The following is a 25,203-nucleotide window of genomic DNA, read 5'->3' on the forward strand; positions in this document are numbered from 1 at the left end:
CTACGTTTTTTTAGCAATATATTATGATCAATAACATCAAAGGCTGCACTAAAGTCTAACAAAACAGCTCCCACAATCGTTTTACTATCAATTTCTTCCAGCCAATCATCAGTCATTTGTGTCAGTGCCAAGCATGTTGACTGCCCTTCCCAATAAGTATGCTGAAAGTCTGTTGTTCATTTATTTTCTGTAAATTAACTTTGTATTTGATCAAACACAATTTTTTCCAAAAGTTTGCCAAGCACTTGTAACAGGCTGATTGGTCGGCTGTTTGAACCATTAACGGGTGCTCTGCTATTCTTGGGTAGCGGAATGACCTTTGCCTCCCTCCATGTCTGAGGGCACACACCGTCTTCTAGACTTAAATTGAAGATGTGGCAAACAGGAGTCACAATTTATTCCGCTACCAATCTCAGCAATTTACCATCCAGGTTGTCTACCCAGGTGGTTTGTCCTCATTTATAGATAGCAACAAGTTTTTCACGTCTTCCACACCCACTTTGTGGAACTCAATACTACAGTTCTTGTCTTTCATTATTTGGTCCATTATGCATGAATATGAAGGCACAGCATTTGATTTTTGCATGTCATACCTAAGTTTGGTAATCTTGTCAATAAAAAAGTTATTAACCTCTATGGGAACGGTGTCCCGTATACGGGACGGTTGAGCTAACTTGCGCTAATGTGATTAGCATGACTGTTGTAAGTAACAGCAAACTTTCCAGGACATAGACATGTCTTATATGGGCAGAAAGCTTAAATTCTTGTTAATCTAACTGCACTGTTCAATTTACAGTAGCTATTACAGTGAAAAAATACCATGCTATTGTTTGAGGAGAGAGCACAACAACAAAAACCTTATCACGACAACTGGTTTGATACATTCACCTCTGAAAGTAAATAATGTACTTATATTCAGTAATCTTGCTCTGATTTGTCATCCTAAGGGTCCCAGAGATAAAATATAGCATAGTTTTGTTTGAAAAAAACAATTTTTATATTCAAATGTAGGAACTGGGTTCTACAGTTTGAACCCCTGCTGTCTCTGGCTCCACACCCACCCCGCCTGGCCATCTAGTTGTGTGAAAGTTAGTGTATAAGCTAATGATCAATCATGTATGACATTCCTGGTTATGTGTAAACTTACATTTTGTATTACCATATCATTTTTGTATGTTCTCTATAGTTATGTACTTGAAAATGTATCAATTGACCAATATAGCACATTTGGGCAGACTTGATACAAAATAGTCCAGTATTGCAATGCTTCACTGGATCAATCTGAAACTTTTCGCCTAAACTGCAATATTATATTGTGGCCTTCCTCTTGCATTTCAAAGATGATGGAACATTACCAGATCTAATGTGTTATATTCTCCTACATTAATTTCACATTTCCACAAACTTCAAAGTGTTTCCTTTAAAATGGTATCAAGAATATGCATATCCTTGCTTCAAGTCCTGAGCTACAGGCAGTTTGTCAGAGTGGTGTGTGTGTGGAATCAAACGCAGGAACCAGGATGACGTTAAACCCTTTAGTAAATCCAAGAATAGGACAAAATAGCCTCCCCAACCGGGTGGCGCACAATTACGCACTGAAACACTGTGCGGAAAACAAGAAAGAAGCGCACGCAGTGCAAACTCTCGAAAAATACAACCACGAGAGACTGATACAGCTGACACAAAACAATAACGCATAACACCTGACCCAAACACAAGCAACTAAATAGGGAAAACAATTAAGACCCAAATAAGGGACAGGTGTTAAGAACAGACAAAACCAAACGAACATGAAACATAGAACGGTGACAGCTAGTACTCCGGAGACGACGACCGCCGAAGCCTGCCCGAACAAGGAAGAGGAGCAGCCTCGGCCGAAACCGTGACAGTACCCCCCCCCTTGACGCGCGGCTCCAGCCGTGCGCCGACCCGGAGCTCGGGGACGACCCGGACGACGCGGAGCAGGGCGCGCAGGATGACCCCGATGGAAATCGGTCAGTAAGGACTGGTCTAATACGTCCCTCCTAGGCACCCAGCACCGCTCCTCCGGGCCGTACCCCTCCCACTCCACGAGATATTGAAGACCCCCCATCCGGCGTCTAGAGTCCAGGATGGACCTCACGGTGTACGCCGGAGCCCCCTCGATGTCCAACGGGGGCGGAGGAGTCTCCTCAATCTCAAAGTCCTGGAGTGGACCAGCTACCACCGGCCTGAGGAGAGACACATGGAACGAGGGGTTAATGTTTTTGTAATCAACAGGTAGTTCTAACCTATAACTCACCTCGTTCAATCTCCTCAGGACTTTAAATGGCCCCACAAACCGCCGACCCAGCTTCCGGCAGGGCAGGCGGAGGGGCAGGTTTCTGGTTGAGAGCTAGACTCGATCTCCAGGTGCGTACACTGGCCCCTCACTGCGGTGTAGGTCGGCGCTCGTCTTCTGTCGACGTATGGCACGCTGCAGATGGACGTGTGCAGCGTCCCACGTCTCCTCCGAGCGCCGCACCCACTCATCCACAGCGGGGGCCTCGATCTGGCTCTCATGCCATGGTGCCAGAACCGGCTGGTACCCTAACACACACTGAAAAGGGGTTAGTTGGGTGGAGGAGTGGCGAAGAGAGTTCTGTGCCATCTCGGCCCAGGGCACATATCTCGCCCACTCCTCCGGCCGGCCCTGACAGTATGACCTCAGAAACCTACCCACATCCTGGTTGACACGTTCAACCTGCCCATTACTCTCCGGGTGGTACCCCGAGGTAAGGCTTACCGAAACCCCCAACCGTTCCATAAATGCTCTCCACACTCTAGAGGTGAACTGGGGGCCTCGGTCAGACACTATATCCTCGGGTACCCCGTAATGCCGGAAGACATGGGTGAACAGAGCCTCAGCGGTCTGTAGGGCAGTGGGTAGACCCGGCATGGGAAGGAGACGACAGGCCTTAGAGAACCGATCCACAACGACCAGGATGGTAGTATTCCCCTGTGAGGGGGGAAGGTCGGTAACAAAATCCACCGAGAGGTGGGACCAGGGTCGTTGTGGAATAGGCAGGGGTTGTAACTTACCCCTGGGCAAATGTCTGGGTGCCTTACACTGGGCACACACCGAACAGGAGGAGACATAAATCCTCACATCCCTAGCTAACGTTGGCCACCAGTACTTCGTGCTAAGGCAGTGCACTGTCCGGCCGATACCCGGATGGCCAGAGGAGGGGGACGTATGAGCCCAACAAATGAGGCGATCGCGTACCTCGAGCGGAACGTACGTCCGACCCACAGGACACTGTGGAGGACTCGGGTCGGTGCGTAACGCCCGCTCGATCTCACCATCAACCTCCCACACCACCGGAGCAACCAGACAAGACTCCGGTAGTATGGGCGTGGACTCAACTGACCTCTCCTCTGCGTCATACCGCCGAGACAGCGCATCTGCCTTCCCGTTCTGGGACCCAGGGATGTATGTGATCTTAAACACAAACCGGGCTAGGAACATAGTCCAGCGAGCCTGGCGAGGATTCAGTCTCCTAGCTGCCCGGATGTACTCCAGGTTACGATGGTCAGTTAGAATGAGGAAAGGGTGTTGAGCCCCCTCGAGCCAATGCCGCCACACCTTTAGGGCCTGTACCACGGCTAACAGCTCCCTGTCTCCTACGTCGTAATTCCGTTCCGCCGGACTGAGCTTCTTAGAGTAGAACGCACAGGGACAGAGTTTTGGTGGAGTGCCAGAACGCTGGGAAAGAACGGCCCCTATCCCGGCCTCTGACGCGTCCACCTCCACTTGGAACGGTAAAGAGGGATCCGGATGCGCCAACACCGGCGCCGAGGTAAACAGGTCCTTCAGTCTCCCAAATGCCCTGTCCGCCTCAGCTGACCACCGCAAGCGCACCGGACCCCCCTTTAACAGAGACGTTATGGGAGCTGCCACCTGTCCAAAACCCCGGATAAACCTCCGGTAATAATTCGCAAAACCCAAGAACCGTTGCACCTCCTTCACAGTGGTTGGGGTCTGCCAATTACGCACAGCTGTCACCCGGTCTACCTCCATCTTCACCCCTGACGCAGATAACTGGTAACCCAGAAAGGAGACCGACCTCTGGAAAAACATACATTTCTCTGCCTTGACATATAGGTCATGCTCCAACAGCCTCCTCAATACTCGGCGCACCAGGGCTACATGCTCAGCACGGGTAGGACTATACACCAGAATGTCGTCGATGTACACAACTACTCCCTGTCCCTGCATGTCCCGGAAAATCTCATCGACGAAGGATTGGAAGACTGAGGGAGCATTCATCAACCCATATGGCATGACTAGATACTCGTAGTGTCCGGAAGTCGTGCTAAACGCTGTCTTCCATTCATCGCCCTTTCGAATGCGCACCAAGTTATATGCGCTCCTAAGATCCAATTTTGTAAAGAACTGCGCACCGTGTAGTGACTCCGTCATAGTCGCAATCAGAGGAAGTGGATAGCTGTACTTCACTGTGATCTGATTGAGACCGCGGTAATCAATACACGGGCGCAGACCTCCATCCTTTTTCTTCACAAAAAAGAAACTAGAGGAAGCGGGTGAAGTAGAGGCCCGTATGTATCCTTGTCCAAGAGACTCAGAAATGTACGTCTCCATAGCCTTTCTCTCCTCTTGAGACAAGGGATACACATGGCTCCGCGGGAGAGCTGCTCCTGACTGGAGATCTATCGCACAATCCCCCTGTCTATGAGGCGGCAGCTGCGCTGCCCTAGTCTTACTGAACACCAGTGCCAAGTCCTCATACTCAGGGGGAATCTGCAGTGCTGGCATTAGATTCGGACTCTCCACCGAGGTCGCCCCTATGGAAACACCCAGACACCGCCCCTCACATTGAGCAGACCACCCTTTAAGAGCTTTCTCTCGCCACCTAATAATAGGGTCATGAGTCATCAACCAGGGAAGACCCAGCACTACCGGATACGCAGGAGAGTCAATCAGATAGAGCTGGATTATCTCCTCATGCCCCTCCTGCGCCATCATCTGAAGGGGCGCTGTGACTTCCCTAATCAACCCAGACCCTAACGGACGGCTATCTAGGGCATGAACGGGAAAAGGCTTATCAACTGGAAGGAGGGGAATCCCTAACTCTATACAGAACTGGCGATCTATAAAATTCCCAGCTGCGCCTGAATCTACCAGCGCCTTATGCTGGGAACGAGGTGCAACCTGTGGGAAACAAACAGGCAAGGTTAGGTGCACGACAGAAAGCTCTGGGTAAGCAGGGCGCCTACTCACCTGGGAGGTCCCCCCAATGCGTGACCTGCCTTCTCCCTCACCAGAGGACCCACCCCAGCACCTAGCCGCGGTGTGCCCTCCACGGCCACAATTAGTGCAAGGACCGGGTCCCCTCGGGCTCCTCCTGCTGCGTTCCCTAGCGCCAGCACCACCGAGCTCCATAGGGCTTGGCTCGGAGGTGCTGGAGAGTGGAATGGGCGAACCCCCCCCTCCGGGGCGCCCACGGGTGGCGAGCAGGGTATCCAGCCGGATGGCCATGTCGACAAGCTGGTCGAAAGTCAACGATGTGTCCCTGCACGCCAACTCTCGCTGGACGTCCTCCCGGAGGCTGCAGCGAAAGTGGTCGATATGGGCCCGCTCATTCCACCCTGCATCGGCCGCTAGGGTCCGAAACTCCAAGGCAAAGTCCTGGGCGCTCCTCATCCCCTGTCGGAGGTAGAATAGACGCTCCCCCGCCGCCTTCCCCTCTGGTGGATGGTCGAACACAGCACGGAAGCGGCGGGAGAACTCCGCATAGTTCGTAGTAGCGGCGTCCATTCTCCTCCACTCGGCGTTGGCCCACTCCAACGCCTTGCCGGTGAGACAGGAGATGAGGGCTGAGACGCTCTCGTGTCCCGAGGGCGCCGGGTGTACGGTGGCGAGGTAGAGCTCCACCTGTAGCAGGAACCCTTGACACCCGGCAGTGGAGCCGTCGTATGCCCTCGGGAGCGAGAGCCGAATCCCACTAGGTTCCGGAGACGAGGGAGGAGGGCTGGCCGATGGAGCTGGTTCGGCTCGGGGTGGCGTGGGCACCCCGCTGGTCTCCCATCGGTGGAGGGTATTCATAACACCTTCCAGCGCATGGCAGACCTGGTTGATGCGGTCCTCCTGACCCCGCAGACGTTCATCCATCGCAGCTGTTGGTGAGGTCGTTCCTGCTGATTCCATGTGATGCGTTATTCTGTCAGAGTGGTGTGTGTGTGGAATCAAACGCAGGAACCAGGATGACGTTAAACCCTTTAGTAAATCCAAGAATAGGACAAAATAGCCTCCCCAACCGGGTGGCGCACAATTACGCACTGAAACACTGTGCGGAAAACAAGAAAGAAGCGCACGCAGTGCAAACTCTCGAAAAATACAACCACGAGAGACTGATACAGCTGACACAAAACAATAACGCATAACACCTGACCCAAACACAAGCAACTAAATAGGGAAAACAATTAAGACCCAAATAAGGGACAGGTGTTAAGAACAGACAAAACCAAACGAACATGAAACATAGAACGGTGACAGCTAGTACTCCGGAGACGACGACCGCCGAAGCCTGCCCGAACAAGGAAGAGGAGCAGCCTCGGCCGAAACCGTGACACAGTTAGATTTGGGTATGTCATTTTAGGCGAAAATTGAAAAAAAGGATCAGATCCTTAAGAGGTTAAAGTGGTTGGCAATATCAAAGGGTTTTGTTATGAACAAGCCATCTGCCTCAATGAAGGATGGAGCCGAGTTTGCTTTTTTGCCTAGAATTTCGTTTAAAGTACTCCAGAGCTTTTTACTATCATTCTTTATATAATTTATCTTTGTTCAATAGTGTAGTTTCTTCTTCTTTTTGTTTAGGTTAGTTACGTGATTTCTCAATTTACTGTATGTTTGAGAGTCTGCTGTGTTGAAAAAAAATAAAGGGAACACTTAAACAACACATCCTAGATCTGAATGAATGAAATAATCTTATTAAATACTTTTTTCTATACATAGTTGAATGTGCGGACAACAAAATCACACAAAATCTCAATCAATGGAAATCAAATTGATCAACCCATGGAGGTCTGGATTTGGAGTTACCCTCAAAATTAAAGTGGAAAACCACACTACAGGCTAATCCAACTTTGATGTAATGTCCTTCAAACAAGTCAAAATGAGGCTCAGTAGTGTGTGTGGTCTCCACGTGCCTGTATGACCTCCCTACAACGCCTGGGCATGCTCCTGATGAGGTGGCGGATGGTCTCCTGAGGGATCTCCTCCCAGACCTGGACTAAAGCATCCGCCAACTCCTGGACAGTCTGTTTTGCAACTTGGCGTTGGTGGATGGAGCGAGACATGATGTCCCAGATGTGCTCAATTGGATTCAGGTCTGGGGAACAGGCGGGCCAGTCCATAGCATCAATGCCTTCCTCTTGCAGGAACTGCTGACACACTCCAGCCACATGAGGTCTAGCATTGTCTTGCATTAGGAGGAACCCAGGGCCAATCGCACCAGCATATGGTCTCACAAGGGGTCTGAGGATCTCATCTCGGTATCTAATGGCAGTCAGGCTACCTCTGGCGAGCACATGGAGGGCTGTGCGGCCCCCCAAAGAAATGCCACCCCACACCATGACTGACCCACTGCCAAACCGGTCATGCTGGAGGATGTTGCAGGCAGCAGAACGTTCTCCACGGCGTCTCCAGACTCTGTCACGTCTGTCACATGTGCTCAGTGTGAACCTGCTTTAATCTGTGAAGAGCACAGGGCGCCAGTGGCGAATTTGCCAATCTTGGTGTTCTCTGGCAAATGCCAAACGTCCTGCACGGTGTTGGGCTGTAAGCACAACCCCCACCTGTGGACGTCGGGCCCTCATACCACCCTCATGGAGTCTGTTTCTAACCGTTTGAGCTAAGGCTGAACGATTTTGGAAAATAATCTAATTGCGATTTTTTGCCCCCAATATTGCGATTGCGATTTAATATGCGATTTAATTTATTTATCCTTTTTCCCCTACAAAACATAATGAATGATTTAAATATGACCAACACAATAGTATATACATTTAGTGTGAAATGTTCTTTCCCATAGGCTGGGTCTATTTGTTAGAATTAAATTCAAACATGTATGACTTGAAATAAATGACATTTTTATTGAACTGCTCATTACAGAAACATCTGTGGCTTTGCCACTGTGCATTTAAATAATTTAAACAAAGGCATGAACTTTGTAAACACTGTGTGCAAAAGGTACAGTCTTAAGAAAAAAATAATTTTAAATTGTATGTATCTTACTGCTCCCAAGTCAGTAACATTTCACACAACTGAAACAAGGAATTTGCTTTGAAAATATTTTGTAAAATCAAAGTAAATAAAGTTATAAATAAAAAATGAGAAATGCACTTTTAATTTAGACAAACTATTTTTTATAAACGATTTGAATATTATAATATAAAATAGATGAGCCTCACTTATCTCAAGTACACAACAATAACACACCACACAGACTAAAGTTCACTACGAGTATGGCACTGCCAGCCATACTTATCCAACAGTTCTGTTCTCAGTGGCTCACAGGTTTTTTGCTAAGAAAACCAGAATATTGACTTTTTCTGGCTTCAAGGCTGAGCGAGTGCAAGTCACAATATTCCCTCCTGTGCTAAAAAGACGCTCTGAGGGAGCGCTTGTAGCAGGTACACAAAGATACTTGCGTGCCATGGTGCACAACTGTGGGTAGCTGATCTTGTGCACCCTCCACCAAGCCAATGGATCATCTTCTCCATCAATGGTAGGAGTCATCAGGTAATTGTTTATCTCTGCCTCTGCGACATCTTCAAGATTTACAGGCAAAGAAGGAGAGGCTGAACTGGTCTTGAAAAAACTGCCAAGAGACCTCTTCGTCTTTTCCCCCAAGGACTGTGCACTTTGAGGCATCTGAACAGTTTCAGTACGAGACCTCTTCTCCTATTAGATGAAAACAACAGCCATTAGTTTTCCAGTTAGATTTTACAGAAAATTTTTGTTTTTGTGAAATACATAATTATTTACCCAATGATATGTACGTTGTGCCAAGTCTACTATCTCTGTCTTCAGACGAGTCTTGATAGCAGGGATGTTGTCTGTACTGATGTACTGTATTTTGAACCTAGGGTCCAGGAAACAGGCAACATCCAAAAGCTCCTGGATGTTTGGGTCTCCATATTTGTTATTGAGGTATGCTAGGACTTTGGTTTTTATTGATTTAGTCAGGTCAGTGTCCTCAGCATCTTCAGCCAGGACTGATGTGGCAAAAAGGTGGAGAACTGGCTTGAGGTAGGAGATGCTTACATACTCCTCTCCAGAAAGAGCATCAGTAAACTCCAGTAGAGGATGCAGTGCCTTGTGAATCGACTCCAACACGTCAATATCCTGCCAGGTTGGGATAAGGGAGCGTGCATATCGATCTCCAGACAATACCTGAGAAATGGCTTTGGCCTGTTCAAGCACTCTGGCAATCATCATTTCTTTAGAACCCCATCTTGTTGGGCACTCCGTTATGAGGTTGTGCTCAGGGAGTTTGAGCTCTCTCTGTGCCTCCGTCAGGGCTGCTTTCTTCTTCCAACTGTGGGAAAAGTGCCCCACCAGCTTCCTGCACAGTGCTGTTGCCCTTGACACTCTGTCATCTTTGAGTGCATTTTCTAAAAGAAATAAAAAGTAGTGTATTACACACAATTTGAGTTTTGATACAAGGCTCTCACTATTACACACTCAAATTAGCTGTAATTCTGAAATACACACATCCACAACACATCCTCTCTCTCTCTCTCAATTCAAAGGGTCTTTATTTGCATGTCAATTCTCTCTCTCTTTCTCTCTCTCTCTCTCTCATAAACACTAAAAAAACATGTAAAAAACAAAAACAAGAAAAGAAAAAAAATGCAGGTGGGCATTCCACCACAGACAGACATATGATATAAGCAAGTAAAATGAATTTACATATTAGAAAAGGAGTGGAAGTATGAATTTATTTAATCCCATCCGATTTATATAATATCATTTATATATATTTGTATATTCAGCTTTACTAATCGACGCATCTCTCTCTCTCGCACTCGCGCACACACACACACACACACACACACAAACACACACACACACACACACACACACACACACACACACACGATAACTTACCAATGGCAAGATGTAATCTGTGGCCAAAACATTGGAGCCTCGTCCATTCATTAAGCCGCGCAGCAAGCACCATATTCGACGCGTTGTCCGTCGTGATGCAGACGTGATTCTCCTCGTGGAGATCCCAGCTGACAAGCCCTTCTCTCAGGCCGGCTGCAATATTTTCCCCTGTGTGATCGTCTGGGAAGTAGGTAGTTTGTAGGCAGCGAGCTCGGAGGTTGAAATCTTCATCAATAAAATGGACTGTAAGACTCTGGTACGGCTCAGCTGTGCGGCTTGACCACATATCAGTAGTGCTAGCAAAAAACTCCACCGTTTTAAGTTCCGCGGCGACTTTCTCTTTGCACTTTTTGTACAGCTCCGGTATGGCAGTCTGACTGAAGTATGTGCGGGAGGGTATACTGTAACGTTTATCAAGCGTATGTATTAATGCCATGAACCCAGGCTTGGTCACCGTGCTGAGAGGCATCATATCTTTGGCTATGAACTCGGTTATTGTCCGAGTGATTTCTCCGTGCCGTTTTGAATTACGTTCATACGGAGTGACACTTTCGAACATTTCTGTCAGTGATCCCTGTCTTGAGGTATTTGGCTTGTCTCGCGCACTGATGCTCGGCATTTTGGTCATACAACTGTCATGCATTGATTTGTGGTATTTTTTTAAGTGCTGAAACAGGTTTGTAGTGTTACCCCGTGAAGTAGCAATCGGAGCACGGCATGCTCTGCACAACACCTGACGCTGCTCAGCATCTTCTTTTTTAAAACCAAAATAGTTCCACACCACCGACGTGCTGTTCCTCTTCGATATTAAAGTATCAGCTGTGTCAGTTTCTGACTGTTCCGTCGAGCAAGAGGCCATTGCGCTGGACAGCATGAAAAGTCGCGTCACGTGACCACCTCAAATCGCGCACGTTGCGATTAGAAAATCGCGTTCAGTCAAATCGCGATATTATCGCGAATGCAATTTATCGTTCAGCCCTAGTTTGAGCAGACACATGCACATTTGTGGCCTGCTGGAGGTCATTTTGCAGGGCTCTGGCAGTGCTCCTCCTGCTCCTCCTTGCACAAAGGCGGAGGTAGCGGTCCTGCTGCTGGGTTGTTGCCCTCCTACGGCCTCCTCCACGTCTCCTGATGTACTGGCCTGTCTCCTGGTAGCGCCTCCATGCTCTGGACACTACGCTGACAGACACAGCAAACCTTCTTGCCACAGCTCGCATTGATGTGCCATCCTGGATAAGCTGCACTACCTGAGCCACTTGTGTGGGTTGTAGACTCCGTCTCATGCTACCACTAGAGTGAAAGCACCGCCAGCATTCAAAAGTGACCAAAACATCAGCCAGGAAGCATAGGAACTGAGAAGTGGTCTGTGGTCACCACCTGCAAAACCACTTCTTTATTGGGGGTGTCTTGCTAATTGCCTATAATTTCCACCTGTTGTCTATTCCATTTGCACAACAGCATGTGAAATGTATTGTCAGTCAGTGTTGCTTCCTAAGTGGTCAGTTTGATTTCACAGAAGTGTGATTGACTTGGAGTTACATTGTGTTGTTTAAGTGTTCCCTTTATTTTTTTGAGCAGTGTATATTGCTAAATGAAAAAAAAAACATATAGCCTATAAAATAAAGAGGAGATGGTTTATTATTAAGAACACAACAAATTGAACAAACAATAAAATTGTGCTTAATAAAATAAATAACGAACAGCAGCAGTTACCGCCAGTAGGCCTAGTATTCAATCAACATAGTTGAACAGTATTACGGTAAATATATCACTAACATAGCTGAACATTGAACAGTAAATAATATATTATGTTTAATAACGAAGAAAATAAATGAATAACAAAATAGTTGTAGGCTATCACAACAGTAGGCTAGGCTATTTAAACTGCCTTCAACATCAGCTTATAAACTCTAATGCTGAACATAAAATGGTTTGTATTGGCCCAGGCTACCAAAAAGACATAAGCATAGGCTATTTCACAATTCCAAACATTTAGCAGCCTGCGTAATAGGTTAATCATCTCTCTATCTGTCAACTGTATTGGACTGGCCTACTTACTCACATAGACTGCTTAATAGCCATAGCCTATTTCCCCAATCTTTTCAAGTTATTTTTCAAGTTATGAGACAGGAACACCAATTTGTCAACATTTTGGGGCAGAAGGCAGGTCCTCGTTTTATTGACTATAAACCCAGCCTTGGAAAAGATCAGCTCTGATGGAGTGGAGGTGGCAGGGATGGAGAGGAAATATTTCGCTGCTAGCTTCGGATACCTGTCTTCGTTTTTTCCCCAGCAAGCTAGTGGTCCAGCGTCGACTTTCGTTCTATCTTGGCAATAATCCTTCATTTCTTCTTTGCTATCCCCTTGATCCTCTTTCTCTCCATCATCTCCACACATGAGCATATCGATCTCCCGCTCCTTGTCCGGGTTCTTTTTTTGTTGTTGTGCGGGTTCCTCCTCTTCATCTCCCTCAGCGGGCTTTGGCTGCTCAGGCTGCACCGTGCTCAAATGGTCGGCCAGCTGGGACACGTTGATGTAGGCTTCGTCTCGTTTTGCATCGTCAACGAACAAAAGCAGCTTGAAGCGGGGGTCTACGACTGCTGCTTGGACATATAGACTACTCTCAAGTAGTCGGTCGTTGAGCTGCAATTTTTTCATTTTCACACACCAGCTTTGTTTTAAGACTCTTAGTGTCGGGGCTGTCATCCTCCACTACGGCCAAGTGGCAGCGTTTCAGGTTGGCCAGCATGGGTATGGATGCGTTGTCCTCCTTGGACAGCAGCTCAGTCAGGGTGACCATCGGCTTCAGCACATTCAAAATGTCCTCTGCCATGTTCCATTGCGCTGTGTTGAGATCACGGTAGCGTTCATTTTTCCCAGTGTAGTTGGGGTCAGAGAGCACTGCTGTTACGGGCAATCTCTGTTCTAGCAGACGCTCTAACATGGTCTGAAAAGAGTTCCATCGCGTGGAAATGTCTAGGATCAGGAGGTGTTCAATCACCTTTTGTTGTTTCTGTTCCTCCTTCGGTCCCTTTCTGGCTTTTGCTCCCTTCTTAAAATGAGCCACGAGGTGTCTGGCTGCAGCCACAGTGCGACAGATGGGATCTTGTCTGAGAGCGGTGTTGATGCATAGCTGTAAGGTGTGTCCAGCACATCTGACTCCTTTTACGTCTGCCCATTCCTCTTCCTGCTCCAGTATATCTGCACACAAAACCATGTTTGCGGTGTTATCATGTACCACAGCCACCCTTTTACATCCAGGAATTTCATATGCATCTCTGCCCAATGTTGGCTGCAGTGAGATTCTCCTCCATTTATTTTGTCACCAGCACAAGACACTGCAGTTTCCAGGCCTCAGTAATGAAATGTGCAGTGACAGTCATGTAAGACTCCATTCTCAGTGAGGTCCACATGTCAGTTGTAAAACTTACAGCCTGGCTGTTTTTGATAGACTCCAAAACCTTCTCTTTTGTGTTATCATATTTCGCAGTCAGAGCATGCATAATAGTTTCTCTCTTGGGAACGGTGTAACCAGGCACCAAGATTTTGATCATCATCTTAAACCCCACGCCTTCTGTCAGGTTAATGGGCCTCATGTCCAGGGCAATGAAGTCCACGATACCATCGGTTATCTCTCTTTTTATTTTTTCTGAGATGGGGGGGCTTCAGGTCCAAGGTGGTTTGGGTTAAACCTGAGCTAGCAGTGGAGGCACTCATGCTGCACTGGGGATGCGCCTATAAATACACAACGTTTCAATTAAGTACATTTAAATTAATTCTGTATGCTATGTGTTATACTCTTATTACATTGTAATATGCCTATTCAATTTGGAAATGTTCACCTATCAAGCATATAAAACATGCCAATGTTTGAGCATGCAACTACAAAAACTAAGTAGTCTAGGCTAACTTACTGTTCAAGTGGTATGTCATATTCGTTGTCTAACTATGGTAAGCAAACCGCTGTTTGCAGAGTTTGCATTCCACTTTTATGGCATCATCCTTTACTACAATGAAATGCTGCCATACTGTGGACATTTTGGACATTTTGTAGGCCTAAAAAGGGTATCAATTAGCTACTGTATGTAGAACAGACTGGTATTACTTATAATTTATTTAGTGTTTACACTGTTCCAAACAGGAAGAAAAATCATATTGTAATCTAACAGCAGCTGTTTGTCACACATAATATGCACGCAGCTCTCGCTCCTATACCCTCCTTTTTCTAGATCTCCATCTTATTGTTATTATTACAATTATTATTGTGATCATCATTATAATAATAAGTAATGTCGTTATCATTAGTAGGCTTTGTATAGTAGCCTTGTATAACCACCATCGAGCTGTAGGCCTAAGAGCGTCCTGTTTAGTCTTAATACCGTAACTTACTTAGGCCTATATTTCAATATATAGGCTACTGTATCAATCAATCATTCATTTGTTCATGCCATCACACAGCATATGAGACATTCATACTTTGAAATGCAATCAACCATTTTAGTTTTTAAATTAAATAACAAAGGGAGCTTTGAATAATAACCTAAACAATAAATAAACCGCAGTTCATGAATGCATGCAACTGTTTTTAGACTGCTGTAATAAAGGCTTTATATATATTTGGTACACTTCTTTATTTAGTATTGTTTACTCTGTTCCAAATGATAATGTAATGTAATCTAACAGCAACTGTTTGGCACACATAATACTCACGCAACGCTTGCTCCTATACCCTCATTTTTCTTGATCTCCAGCAGTTTCCGCAACTAAGTAAAATGTATTCCACAGATCTGACTTCCCCTTTCCCTCCTGAGCAACCAGTAAACATTTGCCAGTTTCAAGTTTATTTTTCACGTCCTCCACATCCATTTTGCTGTCACGTGTTACTGTGTTTGGAGTTTGTTATAACCAATTTATTGATGTGATTATGATAGGCTATAGGTCAGGCCTTATTGGTCTGACCTATAGCCTGGTTTACATGTTTCACGTAAAGAGAGCAAGGGTTGAGGGAATAGGAAATGTTTTTTCTAAACAAATTAGGGATTTCAGTAACAGAACTTTTCAGTCAGAAACAAGTAAGAAACTAAATGGCTTGAAATGATGTTGCAGCTTCAGCACGGACAGCGTAATAAACACTTGCAATGCTGTGGTGCCTTTTCGCAGCAGTAGGGAGGAGAGTGAAACAACGTGCGCCAGTCACACAGGCACTCGCTGTCATTTGTTTTAACACAGTGGGACCATCAGTGGGACCATCGGGGTCTTTCTTCATTTGTGTGTCTTGTATATTTAATCAAACGGTGTGCTTAAAGCATCAGACAAACTCAGTGCATATGTACAGTTGAAGTCGGAGGTTTACATACACCTTAACCAAATACATTTAAAATCAGTTTTTCACAATTCCTGACATTTAATCCTAGTAAAAATTCCCTGTCTTAGGTCAGTTAGGATCACCACTTTATTTTAAGAATGTGAAATGTCAGAATAATAGTAGAGAGAATTATTTATTTCATTTTTTATTTATTTCATCACATTCCCAGTGTGTCAGAAGTTTACATACACTCAATTAGTATTTGGTAGCATTGCCTTTAAATTGTTTAAGTTGGGTCAAACGTTTCGGGTAGTCTTCCACAAGCTTCCCACAATAGGTTGGGTGAATTTTGGCCCATTCCTCCTGACAGAGCTGGTGTAACTGAATCAGGTTTGTAGGCCTTCAAAAATTCAGGGCTTTGTGATGGCCACTCCAATACCTTGACTTTGTTGTCCTTAAGCCATTTTGCCCCAACTTTGGAAGTATGCTTCGGGTCATTGTCCATTTGGAAGACCCATTTGCGACCAAGCTTTAACTTCTTAACTGATGTCTTGAGATGTTGCTTCAATACAGTGGGGAGAACAAGTATTTGATACACTGCCGATTTTGCAGGTTTTCCTACTTACAAAGCATGTAGAGGTCCGTAATTTTTATCATAGGTACACTTCAACTGTGAGAGACTGAATTTAAAACAAAAATCCAGAAAATCACATTGTATGATTTTTAAGTAATTAATTTGCATTTTATTGCATGACATAAGTATTTGATCACCTACCAACCAGTAAGAATTCCGGCTCTCACAGACCTGTTAGTTTTTCTTTAAGAAGCCCTCCTGTTCTCCACTCATTACCTGTATTAACTGCACCTGTTTGAACTCGTTACCTGTATAAAAGACACCGGTCCACACACTCAATCAAACAGACTCCAACCTCTCCACAATGGCCAAGACCAGAGAGCTGTGTAAGGACATCAGGGATACAATTGTAGACCTGCACAAAGCTGGGATGGGCTACAGGACAATAGGCAGGCAGCTTGGTGAGAAGGCAACAACTGTTGGCACAATTATTAGAAAATGGAAGAAGTTCAAGATGACGGTCAATCACCCTCGGTCTGGGGCTCCATGCAAGATCTCACCTCGTGGGGCATCAATGATCATGAGGAAGGTGAGGGATCAGCCCAGAACTACACGGCAGGACCTGGTCAATGACCTGAAGAGAGCTGGGACCATAGTCTCAAAGAAAACCATTAGTAACACACTACGCCGTCATGGATTAAAATCCTGCAGCGCACGCAAGGTCCCCCTGCTCAAGCCAGCGCATGTCCAGGCCCGTCTGAAGTTTGCCAATGACCATCTGGATGATCCAGAGGAGGAATGGGAGAAGGTCATGTGGTCTGATGAGACAAAAATAGAGCTTTTTGGTCTAAACACCACTCGCCGTGTTTGGAGGAAGAAGAAGGATGAGTACAACCCCAAGAACACCATCCCAACCGTGAAGCATGGAGTTGGAAACATCATTCTTTGGGGATGCTTTTCTGCAAAGGGGACAGGACGACTGCACCATATTGAGGGGAGGATGGATGGGGCCATGTATCGCGAGATCTTGGCCAACAACCTCCTTCCCTCAGTAAGAGCATTGAAGATGGGTCGTGGCTGGGTCTTCCAGCATGACAACGACCCGAAACACACAGCCAGGGCAACTAAGGAGTGGCTCCGTAAGAAGCATCTCAAGGTCCTGGAGTGGCCTAGCCAGTCTCCAGACCTGAACCCAATAGAACATCTTTGGAGGGAGCTGAAAGTCCTTATTGCCCAGCGACAGCCCCGAACCTGAAGGATCTGGAGAAGGTCTGTATGGAGGAGTGGGCCAAAATCCTTGCTACAGTGTGTGCAAACCTGGTCAAGACCTACAGGAAACGTATGATCTCTGTAATTGCAAACAAAGGTTTCTGTACCAAATATTAAATTCTGCTTTTCTGATGCATCAAATACTTATGTCATGCAATAAAATGCAAATTAATTACTTAAAAATCATACAATGTGATTTTCTGGATTTTTGTTTTAGATTCCGTCTCTCACAGTTGAAGTGTACCTATGATAAAAATGACAGACCTCTACGTGCTTTGTAAGTAGGAAAACCTGCAAAATCAGCAGTGTATCAAATACTTGTTCTCCCCACTGTACATGACAACACCTCCATTTGCATTTCTATCTTTCCTATATATTCTATAACCATGTATAGCTACTACTGCATCATCAAATGAATTATCTAAGTGTGTTTCAGAGATGGCCAGAATATAAATGTTTTCTGACCTTAATAAGTTGTCAATTTCATGAACCTTGTTTCTCAGGCTTCATATGTTAATATGGGCAGTTTTTTGTCTTTTTATGGGTTGTTTGTTTGTTTTTAGTGGTATTCTCAGTGACATTTAAATTTGAGTCAATGGTACTGAGTGGGCTGCCCGCAATGGGCTTCTTCCTAAGGCAGACTGTTTCAGTGCAAACAGTGGAATTAAATTATATGTGCATGTGATTATTGCAGACAATATCCTCGGAGCTAACAGTTAAAGGAACATAGATTAGGTTACTTACATTTACTTCACTTCTATTTCTCTGGGATATAATACAATGTCCATGTCTTTTGTTGCTTGTTATGACAGGGAGGACTGGAACGCTACCAAACCCGGACTATCAGTCTCTTAAGCAGTTCGCTATGTTGATGGAGATAATCCTGGAACCCCTGCGGTTAGGGTGAATCCCATCTCTTTTAAAGAGTGTTGGTTGCTCCCACTCCAAGTCAAAATTGTCACAATAGGAGACATTCCTGTCTTTGCAGAGTTTCTTCAGGAACTCGTTTAGGGCAGCGAGGCGGCTGTAACGTTCCGAACCCCTTCTATAGCACAGCAGGGGGCCAGAGATGACTGTTCTCTTCCCTGTGCAAACAAGGACATCATGAAAATGATCGGAGGAAGTTCAGGAGTAAAAACAAACAAAAAATAATTATTGTAGAATTTGACTGTGTCCATACAATGTATATAGTATGTATGGGCTGGAAGTAGAGGCCGAAGCATTGCTGTTCACTAGTTTACTCCAATTGGGGAAGGGGTGGTGGGGTTGGAAAGTAATGAAGGGAAATATAATTTAAAAAAGGATATGTGTGTGTGTATGGATGTACAGTGGGGAGAACAAGTATTTGATACACTTCCAATTTTGTAGGTTTTCCTACTTACAAAGCATGTAGAGGTCTGTAATTTTTATCATAGGTACACTTCAACTGTGAGAGACGGAATCTAAAACAAAAATCCAGAAAATCACATTGTATGATTTTTAAGTAATTAATTTGCATTTTATTGCATGACATAAGTATTTGATACATCAGAAAAGCAGAACTTAATATTTGGTACAGAAACCTTTGTTTGCAATTACAGAGATCATACGTTTCCTGTAGGTCTTGACCAGGTTTGCACACACTGCAGCAGGGATTTTGGCCCACTCCTCCATACAGACCTTCTCCAGATCCTTCAGGTTTCGGGGCTGTCGCTGGGCAATACGGACTTTCAGCTCCCTCCAAAGATTTTCTATTGGGTTCAGGTCTGGAGACTGGCTAGGCCACTCCAGGACCTTGAGATGCTTCTTACGGAGCCACTCCTTAGTTGCCCTGGCTGTGTGTTTCGGGTCGTTGTCATGCTGGAAGACCCAGCCACGACCCATCTTCAATGCTCTTACTGAGGGAAGGAGGTTGTTGGCCAAGATCTCGCGATACATGGCCCCATCCATCCTTACCTCAATACGGTGCAGTCGTCCTGTCCCCTTTGCAGAAAAGCATCCCCAAAGAATGATGTTTCCACCTCCATGCTTCACGGTTGGGATGGTGTTCTTGGGGTTGTACTCATCCTTCTTCTTCCTCCAAACACGGCGAGTGGAGTTTAGACCAAAAAGCTCTATTTTTGTCTCATCAGACCACATGACCTTCTCCCATTCCTCCTCTGGATCATCCAGATGGTCATTGGCAAACTTCAGACGGGCCTGGACATGCGCTGGCTTGAGCAGGGGGACCTTGCGTGTGCTGCAGGATTTTAATCCATGACGGCGTAGTGTGTTACTAATGGTTTTCTTTGAGACTGTGGTCCCAGCTCTCTTCAGGTCATTGACCAGGTCCTGCTGTGTAGTTCTGGGCTGATCCCTCACCTTCCTCATGATCATTGATGCCCCACGAGGTGAGATCTTGCATGGAGCCCCAGACCGAGGGTGATTGACCATCATCTTGAACTTCTTCCATTTTCTAATAATTGCACCAACAGTTGTTGCCTTCTCACCAAGCTGCTTGCCTATTGTCTTGTAGCCCATCCCAGCCTTGTGCAGGTCTACAATTGTATCCCTGATGTCCTTACACAGCTCTCTGGTCTTGGCCATTGTGGAGAGGTTGGAGTCTGTTTGATTGAGTGTGTGGACCGGTGTCTTTTATACAGGTAACGAGTTCAAACATGTGCAGTTAATACAGGTAATGAGTGGAGAACAGGAGGGCTTCTTAAAGAAAAACAAAAAGGTCTGTGAGAGCCGGAATTCTTACTGGTTGGTAGGTGATCAAATACTTATGTCATGCAATAAAATGCAAATTAATTACTTAAAAATCATACAATGTGATTTTCTGGATTTTTGTTTTAGATTCCATCTCTCACAGTTGAAGTGTACCTATGATAAAAATTACAGACCTCTACATGCTTTGTAAGCAGGAAAACCTGCAAAATCGGCAGTGTATCAAATACTTGTTCTCCCCACTGTATATATGTATGTATGTATATGTGTGTGTGAGTGTAAGTATGTGTATGTGTGTGTATATATATATATATATATATATATATATATATATATATATATATATACTGCTCAAAAAAATTAAGGGAACACTAAAATAACACATCCTAGATCTGAATGAATGAAATAATCTTATTAAATACTTTTTTCTTTACATAGTTGAATGTGATGACAACAAAATCACACAATAAATTATCAATGGAAATAAAATGTATCAACCCATGGAGGTCTGGATTTGGAGTCACCCTCAAAATTAAAGAGGTAAACCACACTACAGGCTGATCCAACTTTGATGTAATGCCCTTAAAACAAGTCAAAATGAGGCTCAGTAGTGTGTGTGGCCTCCACGTGCCTGTATGACCTCCCTACAACGCCTGGGCATGCTCCTGATGAGGGGGCGGATGGTCTCCTGAGGGATCTCCTCCCAGACCTGGACTAAAGCATCCGCCAACTCCTGGACAGTCTGTGGTGCAACGTGGCGTTGGTGGATGGAGCGAGACATGATGTCCCAGATGTGCTCAATTGGATTCAGGTCTGGGGAACGGGCGGGCCAGTCCATAGCATCAATGCCTTCCTCTTGCAGGAACTGCTGACACACTCCAGCCACATGAGGTCTAGCATTGTCTTGCATTAGGAGGAACCCAGGACCAACCGCACCAGCATATGGTCTCACAAGGGGTCTGAGGATCTCATCTCGGTACCTAATGGCAGTCAGGCTACCTCTGGCAAGCACATGGAGGGCTGTGCGGCCCCCCAAAGAAATGCCACCCCACACCATGACTGACCCACCGCCAAACCGGTCATGCTGGAGGATGTTGCAGGCAGCAGAACGTTCTCCACGGCGTCTCCAGACTCTGTCACGTCTGTGACATGTGCTGAGTGTGAACCTGCTTTCATCTGTGAAGAGCACAGGGCGCCAGTGGCGAATTTGCCAATCTTGGTGTTCTCTGGCAAATGCCAAACGTCCTGCACGGTGTTGGGTTGTAAGCACAACCCCCACCTGTGGATGTCGGGCCCTCATACCACCCTCATGGAGTCTGTTTCTGACCGTTTGAGCAGACACATGCACATTTGTGGCCTGCTGGAGGTCATTTTGCAGGGCTCTGGCAGTGCTCCTCCTGCTCCTCCTTGCACAAAGGCAGAGGTAGCAGTCCTGCTGCTGGGTTGTTGCCCTCCTATGGCCTCCTCCAATTCTCCTGATGTACAGGCCTGTCTCCTGGTAGCCCCTCCATGCTCTGGACACTACGCTGACAGACACAGCAAACCGTCCTGCCACAGCTCGCATTGATGTGCCATCCTGGATGAGCTGCACTACCTGAGCCACTTGTGTGGGTTGTAGACTCCGTCTCATGCTACCACTAGAGTGAAAGCACCGCCAGCATTCAAAAGTGACCAAAACATCAGCCAGGAAGCATAGGAACTGAGAAGTGGTCTGTGGTCACCACCTGCAAAACCAGTCCTTTATTGGGGGTGTCTTGCTAATTGGCTATCATTTCCACCTGTTGTCTATTCCATTTGCACAACAGCATGTGAAATGTATTGTCAATGAGTGTTGCTTCCTAAGTGGACAGTTTGATTTCACAGAAGTGTGATTGACTTGGAGTTACATTGTGTTGTTTAAGTGTTCCCTTAATTTTTTTGTGCAGTGTATATGTGTATATGTATGTGTGTATGTATGTATATATATATGTATGTATATCTATATATATATATATATATATTTGTGAGAAAAAAACTATTTGCAGACAATTTCATTGATGGAAGTTAAAATCTATCTGAAATATTAAAGCTGATCTACCCCCTAAAAAACAGAAAACAAAAAAAACAAGGGTGTTCAAGAGAATGTTGTAGTTCTTCTTCAGTTCCTCAGATTGCCAAAAGCCATTGTCGTTAAATCCAACGTGAGTGACAACGGTGCCAATATTAGAGTAGTTGGCTAGAACTGTGGGCAGGAGGGAGTTGATGTCTTGGACACGGGCGCCTGGTTGACAGTGGACCTTGGTCAGCCCACAGGCCGCAGGCAGGCCAAAATCTCTCATCATCGAGCTGCCCACGACGATAGTGGTCGTGATGGAATCTGATGGAGAAGGAAGAGGAGGAACCGAACGGCTTGCCTCAGGCAGGGGGGTGGAGGTGTGCTTCGACTCATGCCAGCCTGACTCACCGCACTTGTACCAGTAGCAGCAGGTGGCGTTGATATCCTCGGGTAGATGGAGGAGGGCCCAAGACCTTGTTTCCTTTGGTCAGCGACCGGCTCAGCTGTGGAGAATGCCCATGGACGGCTGCTGGCTGTTGGTGTACTCACATGATCAGAGCTGACTCCCAGGGCCGGTATGTCTGCCTCCAGCGGGGTATAGAGGTTTAATAGCTGGATCAGATCTTCTAGGATATATAGAGGCCGACCAGACTGCCTCCCACCCGACTTCCTTCGCCTTGCCAGTGTCAGTCTCCCACTGGCCGCAAAGTTGAGCTTACTATCTGTCCAGTGGATTGGAGCAGGTCAGTACTGCCCGACTCATCAACCCCTTGGCTGTAGGAGGCATTCAGAACAGAAATTCTGTGTGCCAGGGCTGCATCAAAGTTCTTAGAAAGCACATCTTGTTTTTCCCGCAGCTGAGCTAGCAGCCGGAGAATCTCTTTCCTAAGCTGCTTGATGATGATACATTTGGAACAGACAAAGAATTTATGTTCATTTATCAGTTCCACCTTATTTTCCTCCTCTTGCGTAGATATCATCTCGCACTTAGTTCATTTGAGCCCAGACATAGACACAAATACCACTGGTGTTTTGACTCTAGCACTGCTAGCGTTATCTTGCTCTGTTAGCATGATGGCTAACCACTAACTATTGTGTTTTTTTAGCAGGAATCCGGGACACTAACTTGCAGTCCCAGATGAAAAAGCTAACCGCGTCGCGGAATCCTTAGCTATCAGAACTTCCAATGGTTAAAGATGTTGTTGTTTCATAAAAACAACAGACCGAGTGTAGACAGTACACTGATTTTTTTTTCTCCAAATTCAATTAAAATATCCATCTGACATTGTTACATACAAGGATATACCATGACATTTCAAATGATTAATTTAAGAAAACAACAAATAAAATATAGTTTTTATGATGTGCGCCCCATAAAAAGACCGGTAGCGGTAGCCTTCACGAGTGTAGCTTGTTGTTTATGTTGGCCAATCAAAGCGGCAAAGAGGCTCAATGTGTAGCAAGTGGAGTGAAAGTTCACTAATGCAATGCAAGATGTAATGAAATTAAAAGTTAGCAAAATGAGAAGGAGTAGGCTACAACGAGCCACAAATAGGTAGGCTGTTGTTTTAAATGAATAGGGTTGGGGTGAAAGTGCAGCATGTGGCCTCAATTAGCCTAGCTAGCTTCTCTAGGCTACTCCAGTCAAGACAGGCACTGTTATATGGGATGATTATAACATTGTGGCTGCTACAAGTTAGCTAGTCTTGGCTGTAGCTGAGTTGCCTTGGCTGCGTCACTCTCTCCCTCCTTCTGCTCGCTCCCATCTGATCACACACCTCTCCGCAGCTGCAGCAATAAAGCATAAATGTATGATACTATTTGAATATTGACATTTTTTCAAACCCCCCATCCTTGGTGTTCAGGTTACAGTACACATCCCTCCAATTAGGCTCCTCCAATTAGGCCCCTCATTTAGACCCTTCCCAGAGAGTCCTAGCAAAAGTCTAGCTTGAGAAATTGCATTTAGATAAGAAGCTATTTTTGTATATTTTTGACCATTTTAATTGAAAACAATCACAGTAAGGTACTTAATTGTTACCCATAAATGATTTGATATTGAGATAAAAACAGCTGCATTGGACCTTTAATACTTGACAGAAGAGTACAACATAAGCTGGATTTGTATAATCCAAAACCCATTTTAATTACTGCAATCACCTAGCAACTGCCAAATCAATAATTGTACTCTAATCAATAGGCTATAACCGGAAGACTCTTATGGCGTTGATTTTCAGAATAATGTTTATGTCTGAAAGTAGCCTCACATGTACTGTTCTATAGAGACAGGGCTTTGAGCAAGAGTAGGTTAGGTCTAGTAAAAAGGAATGTTTAATAGATCAGTAGGACAGGCCTAGGGCACAGATACCACCATTAACTGATTACTGTGTATTATTTTCTGGATTCAAGGTGCTGTAGGATTTCACATAAACCAGAAGGCTCTGTGCTTATCAATTGTAAAAACATGCAACAAACCTCAAGAAACTAGCATTGATGTCAACAAGAAATAAAATAAAAAGATTGTATCTCATCCAGAGTAAATTTTAACCAAACAACCTAGAGTTTGAACACAAAGCTTTCCACATCCCGCCTTAGTTATGCCCGCTGGACTGTACAGCCTCCCTCCCTCCCTCAGACATTAGGGGGCAGTAGTGTAATGATGGTGGCCTTTGCTCTGCCCCCTGTTCCTCTGCTCTCCTCTACCATCCCATGAAAACCTGCACAGCAGATGCATCAGCCTTGTGGTAGAAACAGGCGAGCCTGATACAGCACAGCACAGAGGCAGTGAGAGAGAGGGAGAAGTATGGTCAGAAGCACCTAGTGCTCCAAATTGCCAGCCCTTGATATTGTGTTCCTGCCCCTCTAAGCTCCATTGGCCCCAGTAAATTAATATTTTACAATGCGTGCAAAGAGATAGCAATAAAAACACGTAACTCCATGGGGAAAGAGGGTGGGCCATTTTATAAGAGCCAGGGTTTTTCATTGGGTTATGTATTTATGACAAATACCTGAGCTGCATAAGGACTCAGAAGTGGGGGAGAATAACAGGAAATAGGTTCGCTGCTGTAAAATGTCAAAATATAGTTTTTTTTATACAGTAGATAAAAATATTTGTTGAAATTTGAGATTCAAACAATCAGAAATAGCATTGGCAAATAGTCAAAATCACCAGGCTAAAG

The 25,203-nt window shown here is 45.4% G+C and overlaps 1 protein-coding gene across 1 annotated transcript; it reads right to left on the minus strand.

Moving 5' to 3' along the window:
* Nucleotides 1-8,108: 8,108 nt before the first annotated feature.
* Nucleotides 8,109-10,723, minus strand: LOC311136730 (E3 SUMO-protein ligase ZBED1-like). The gene is made up of 3 exons (XM_084170990.1): nucleotides 10,154-10,723; nucleotides 9,029-9,657; nucleotides 8,109-8,944 (listed from the first exon to the last, which is right to left on the minus strand). Exons 1-3 carry the CDS (start codon nucleotides 10,710-10,712, stop codon nucleotides 8,552-8,554), a joined length of 1,581 nt encoding a protein of 526 aa, XP_084027116.1. The 5' UTR covers nucleotides 10,713-10,723; the 3' UTR covers nucleotides 8,109-8,551.
* Between the last annotated feature and the right edge of the window lie 14,480 nt (nucleotides 10,724-25,203).

This window comes from Coregonus lavaretus, assembly GCF_964263955.1.
Source record: "Coregonus lavaretus genome assembly, chromosome: 11".
In the NCBI taxonomy this organism is placed as follows: domain Eukaryota; kingdom Metazoa; phylum Chordata; class Actinopteri; order Salmoniformes; family Salmonidae; genus Coregonus; species Coregonus lavaretus.

Bases quoted from the DNA above. Each gene is read 5' to 3' on its own strand.
- LOC311136730 (XM_084170990.1), bottom strand. From the start codon at position 10,712: ATGTTCGAAAGTGTCACTCCGTATGAACGTAATTCAAAACGGCACGGA. The intron at 9,658-10,153 runs GTAAGTTATCGT...TATTTCTTTTAG, and splicing joins CAGATTACATCTTGCCATTG to AAAATGCACTCAAAGATGAC. The intron at 8,945-9,028 runs GTAAATAATTAT...TTCATCTAATAG, and splicing joins CACAACGTACATATCATTGG to GAGAAGAGGTCTCGTACTGA.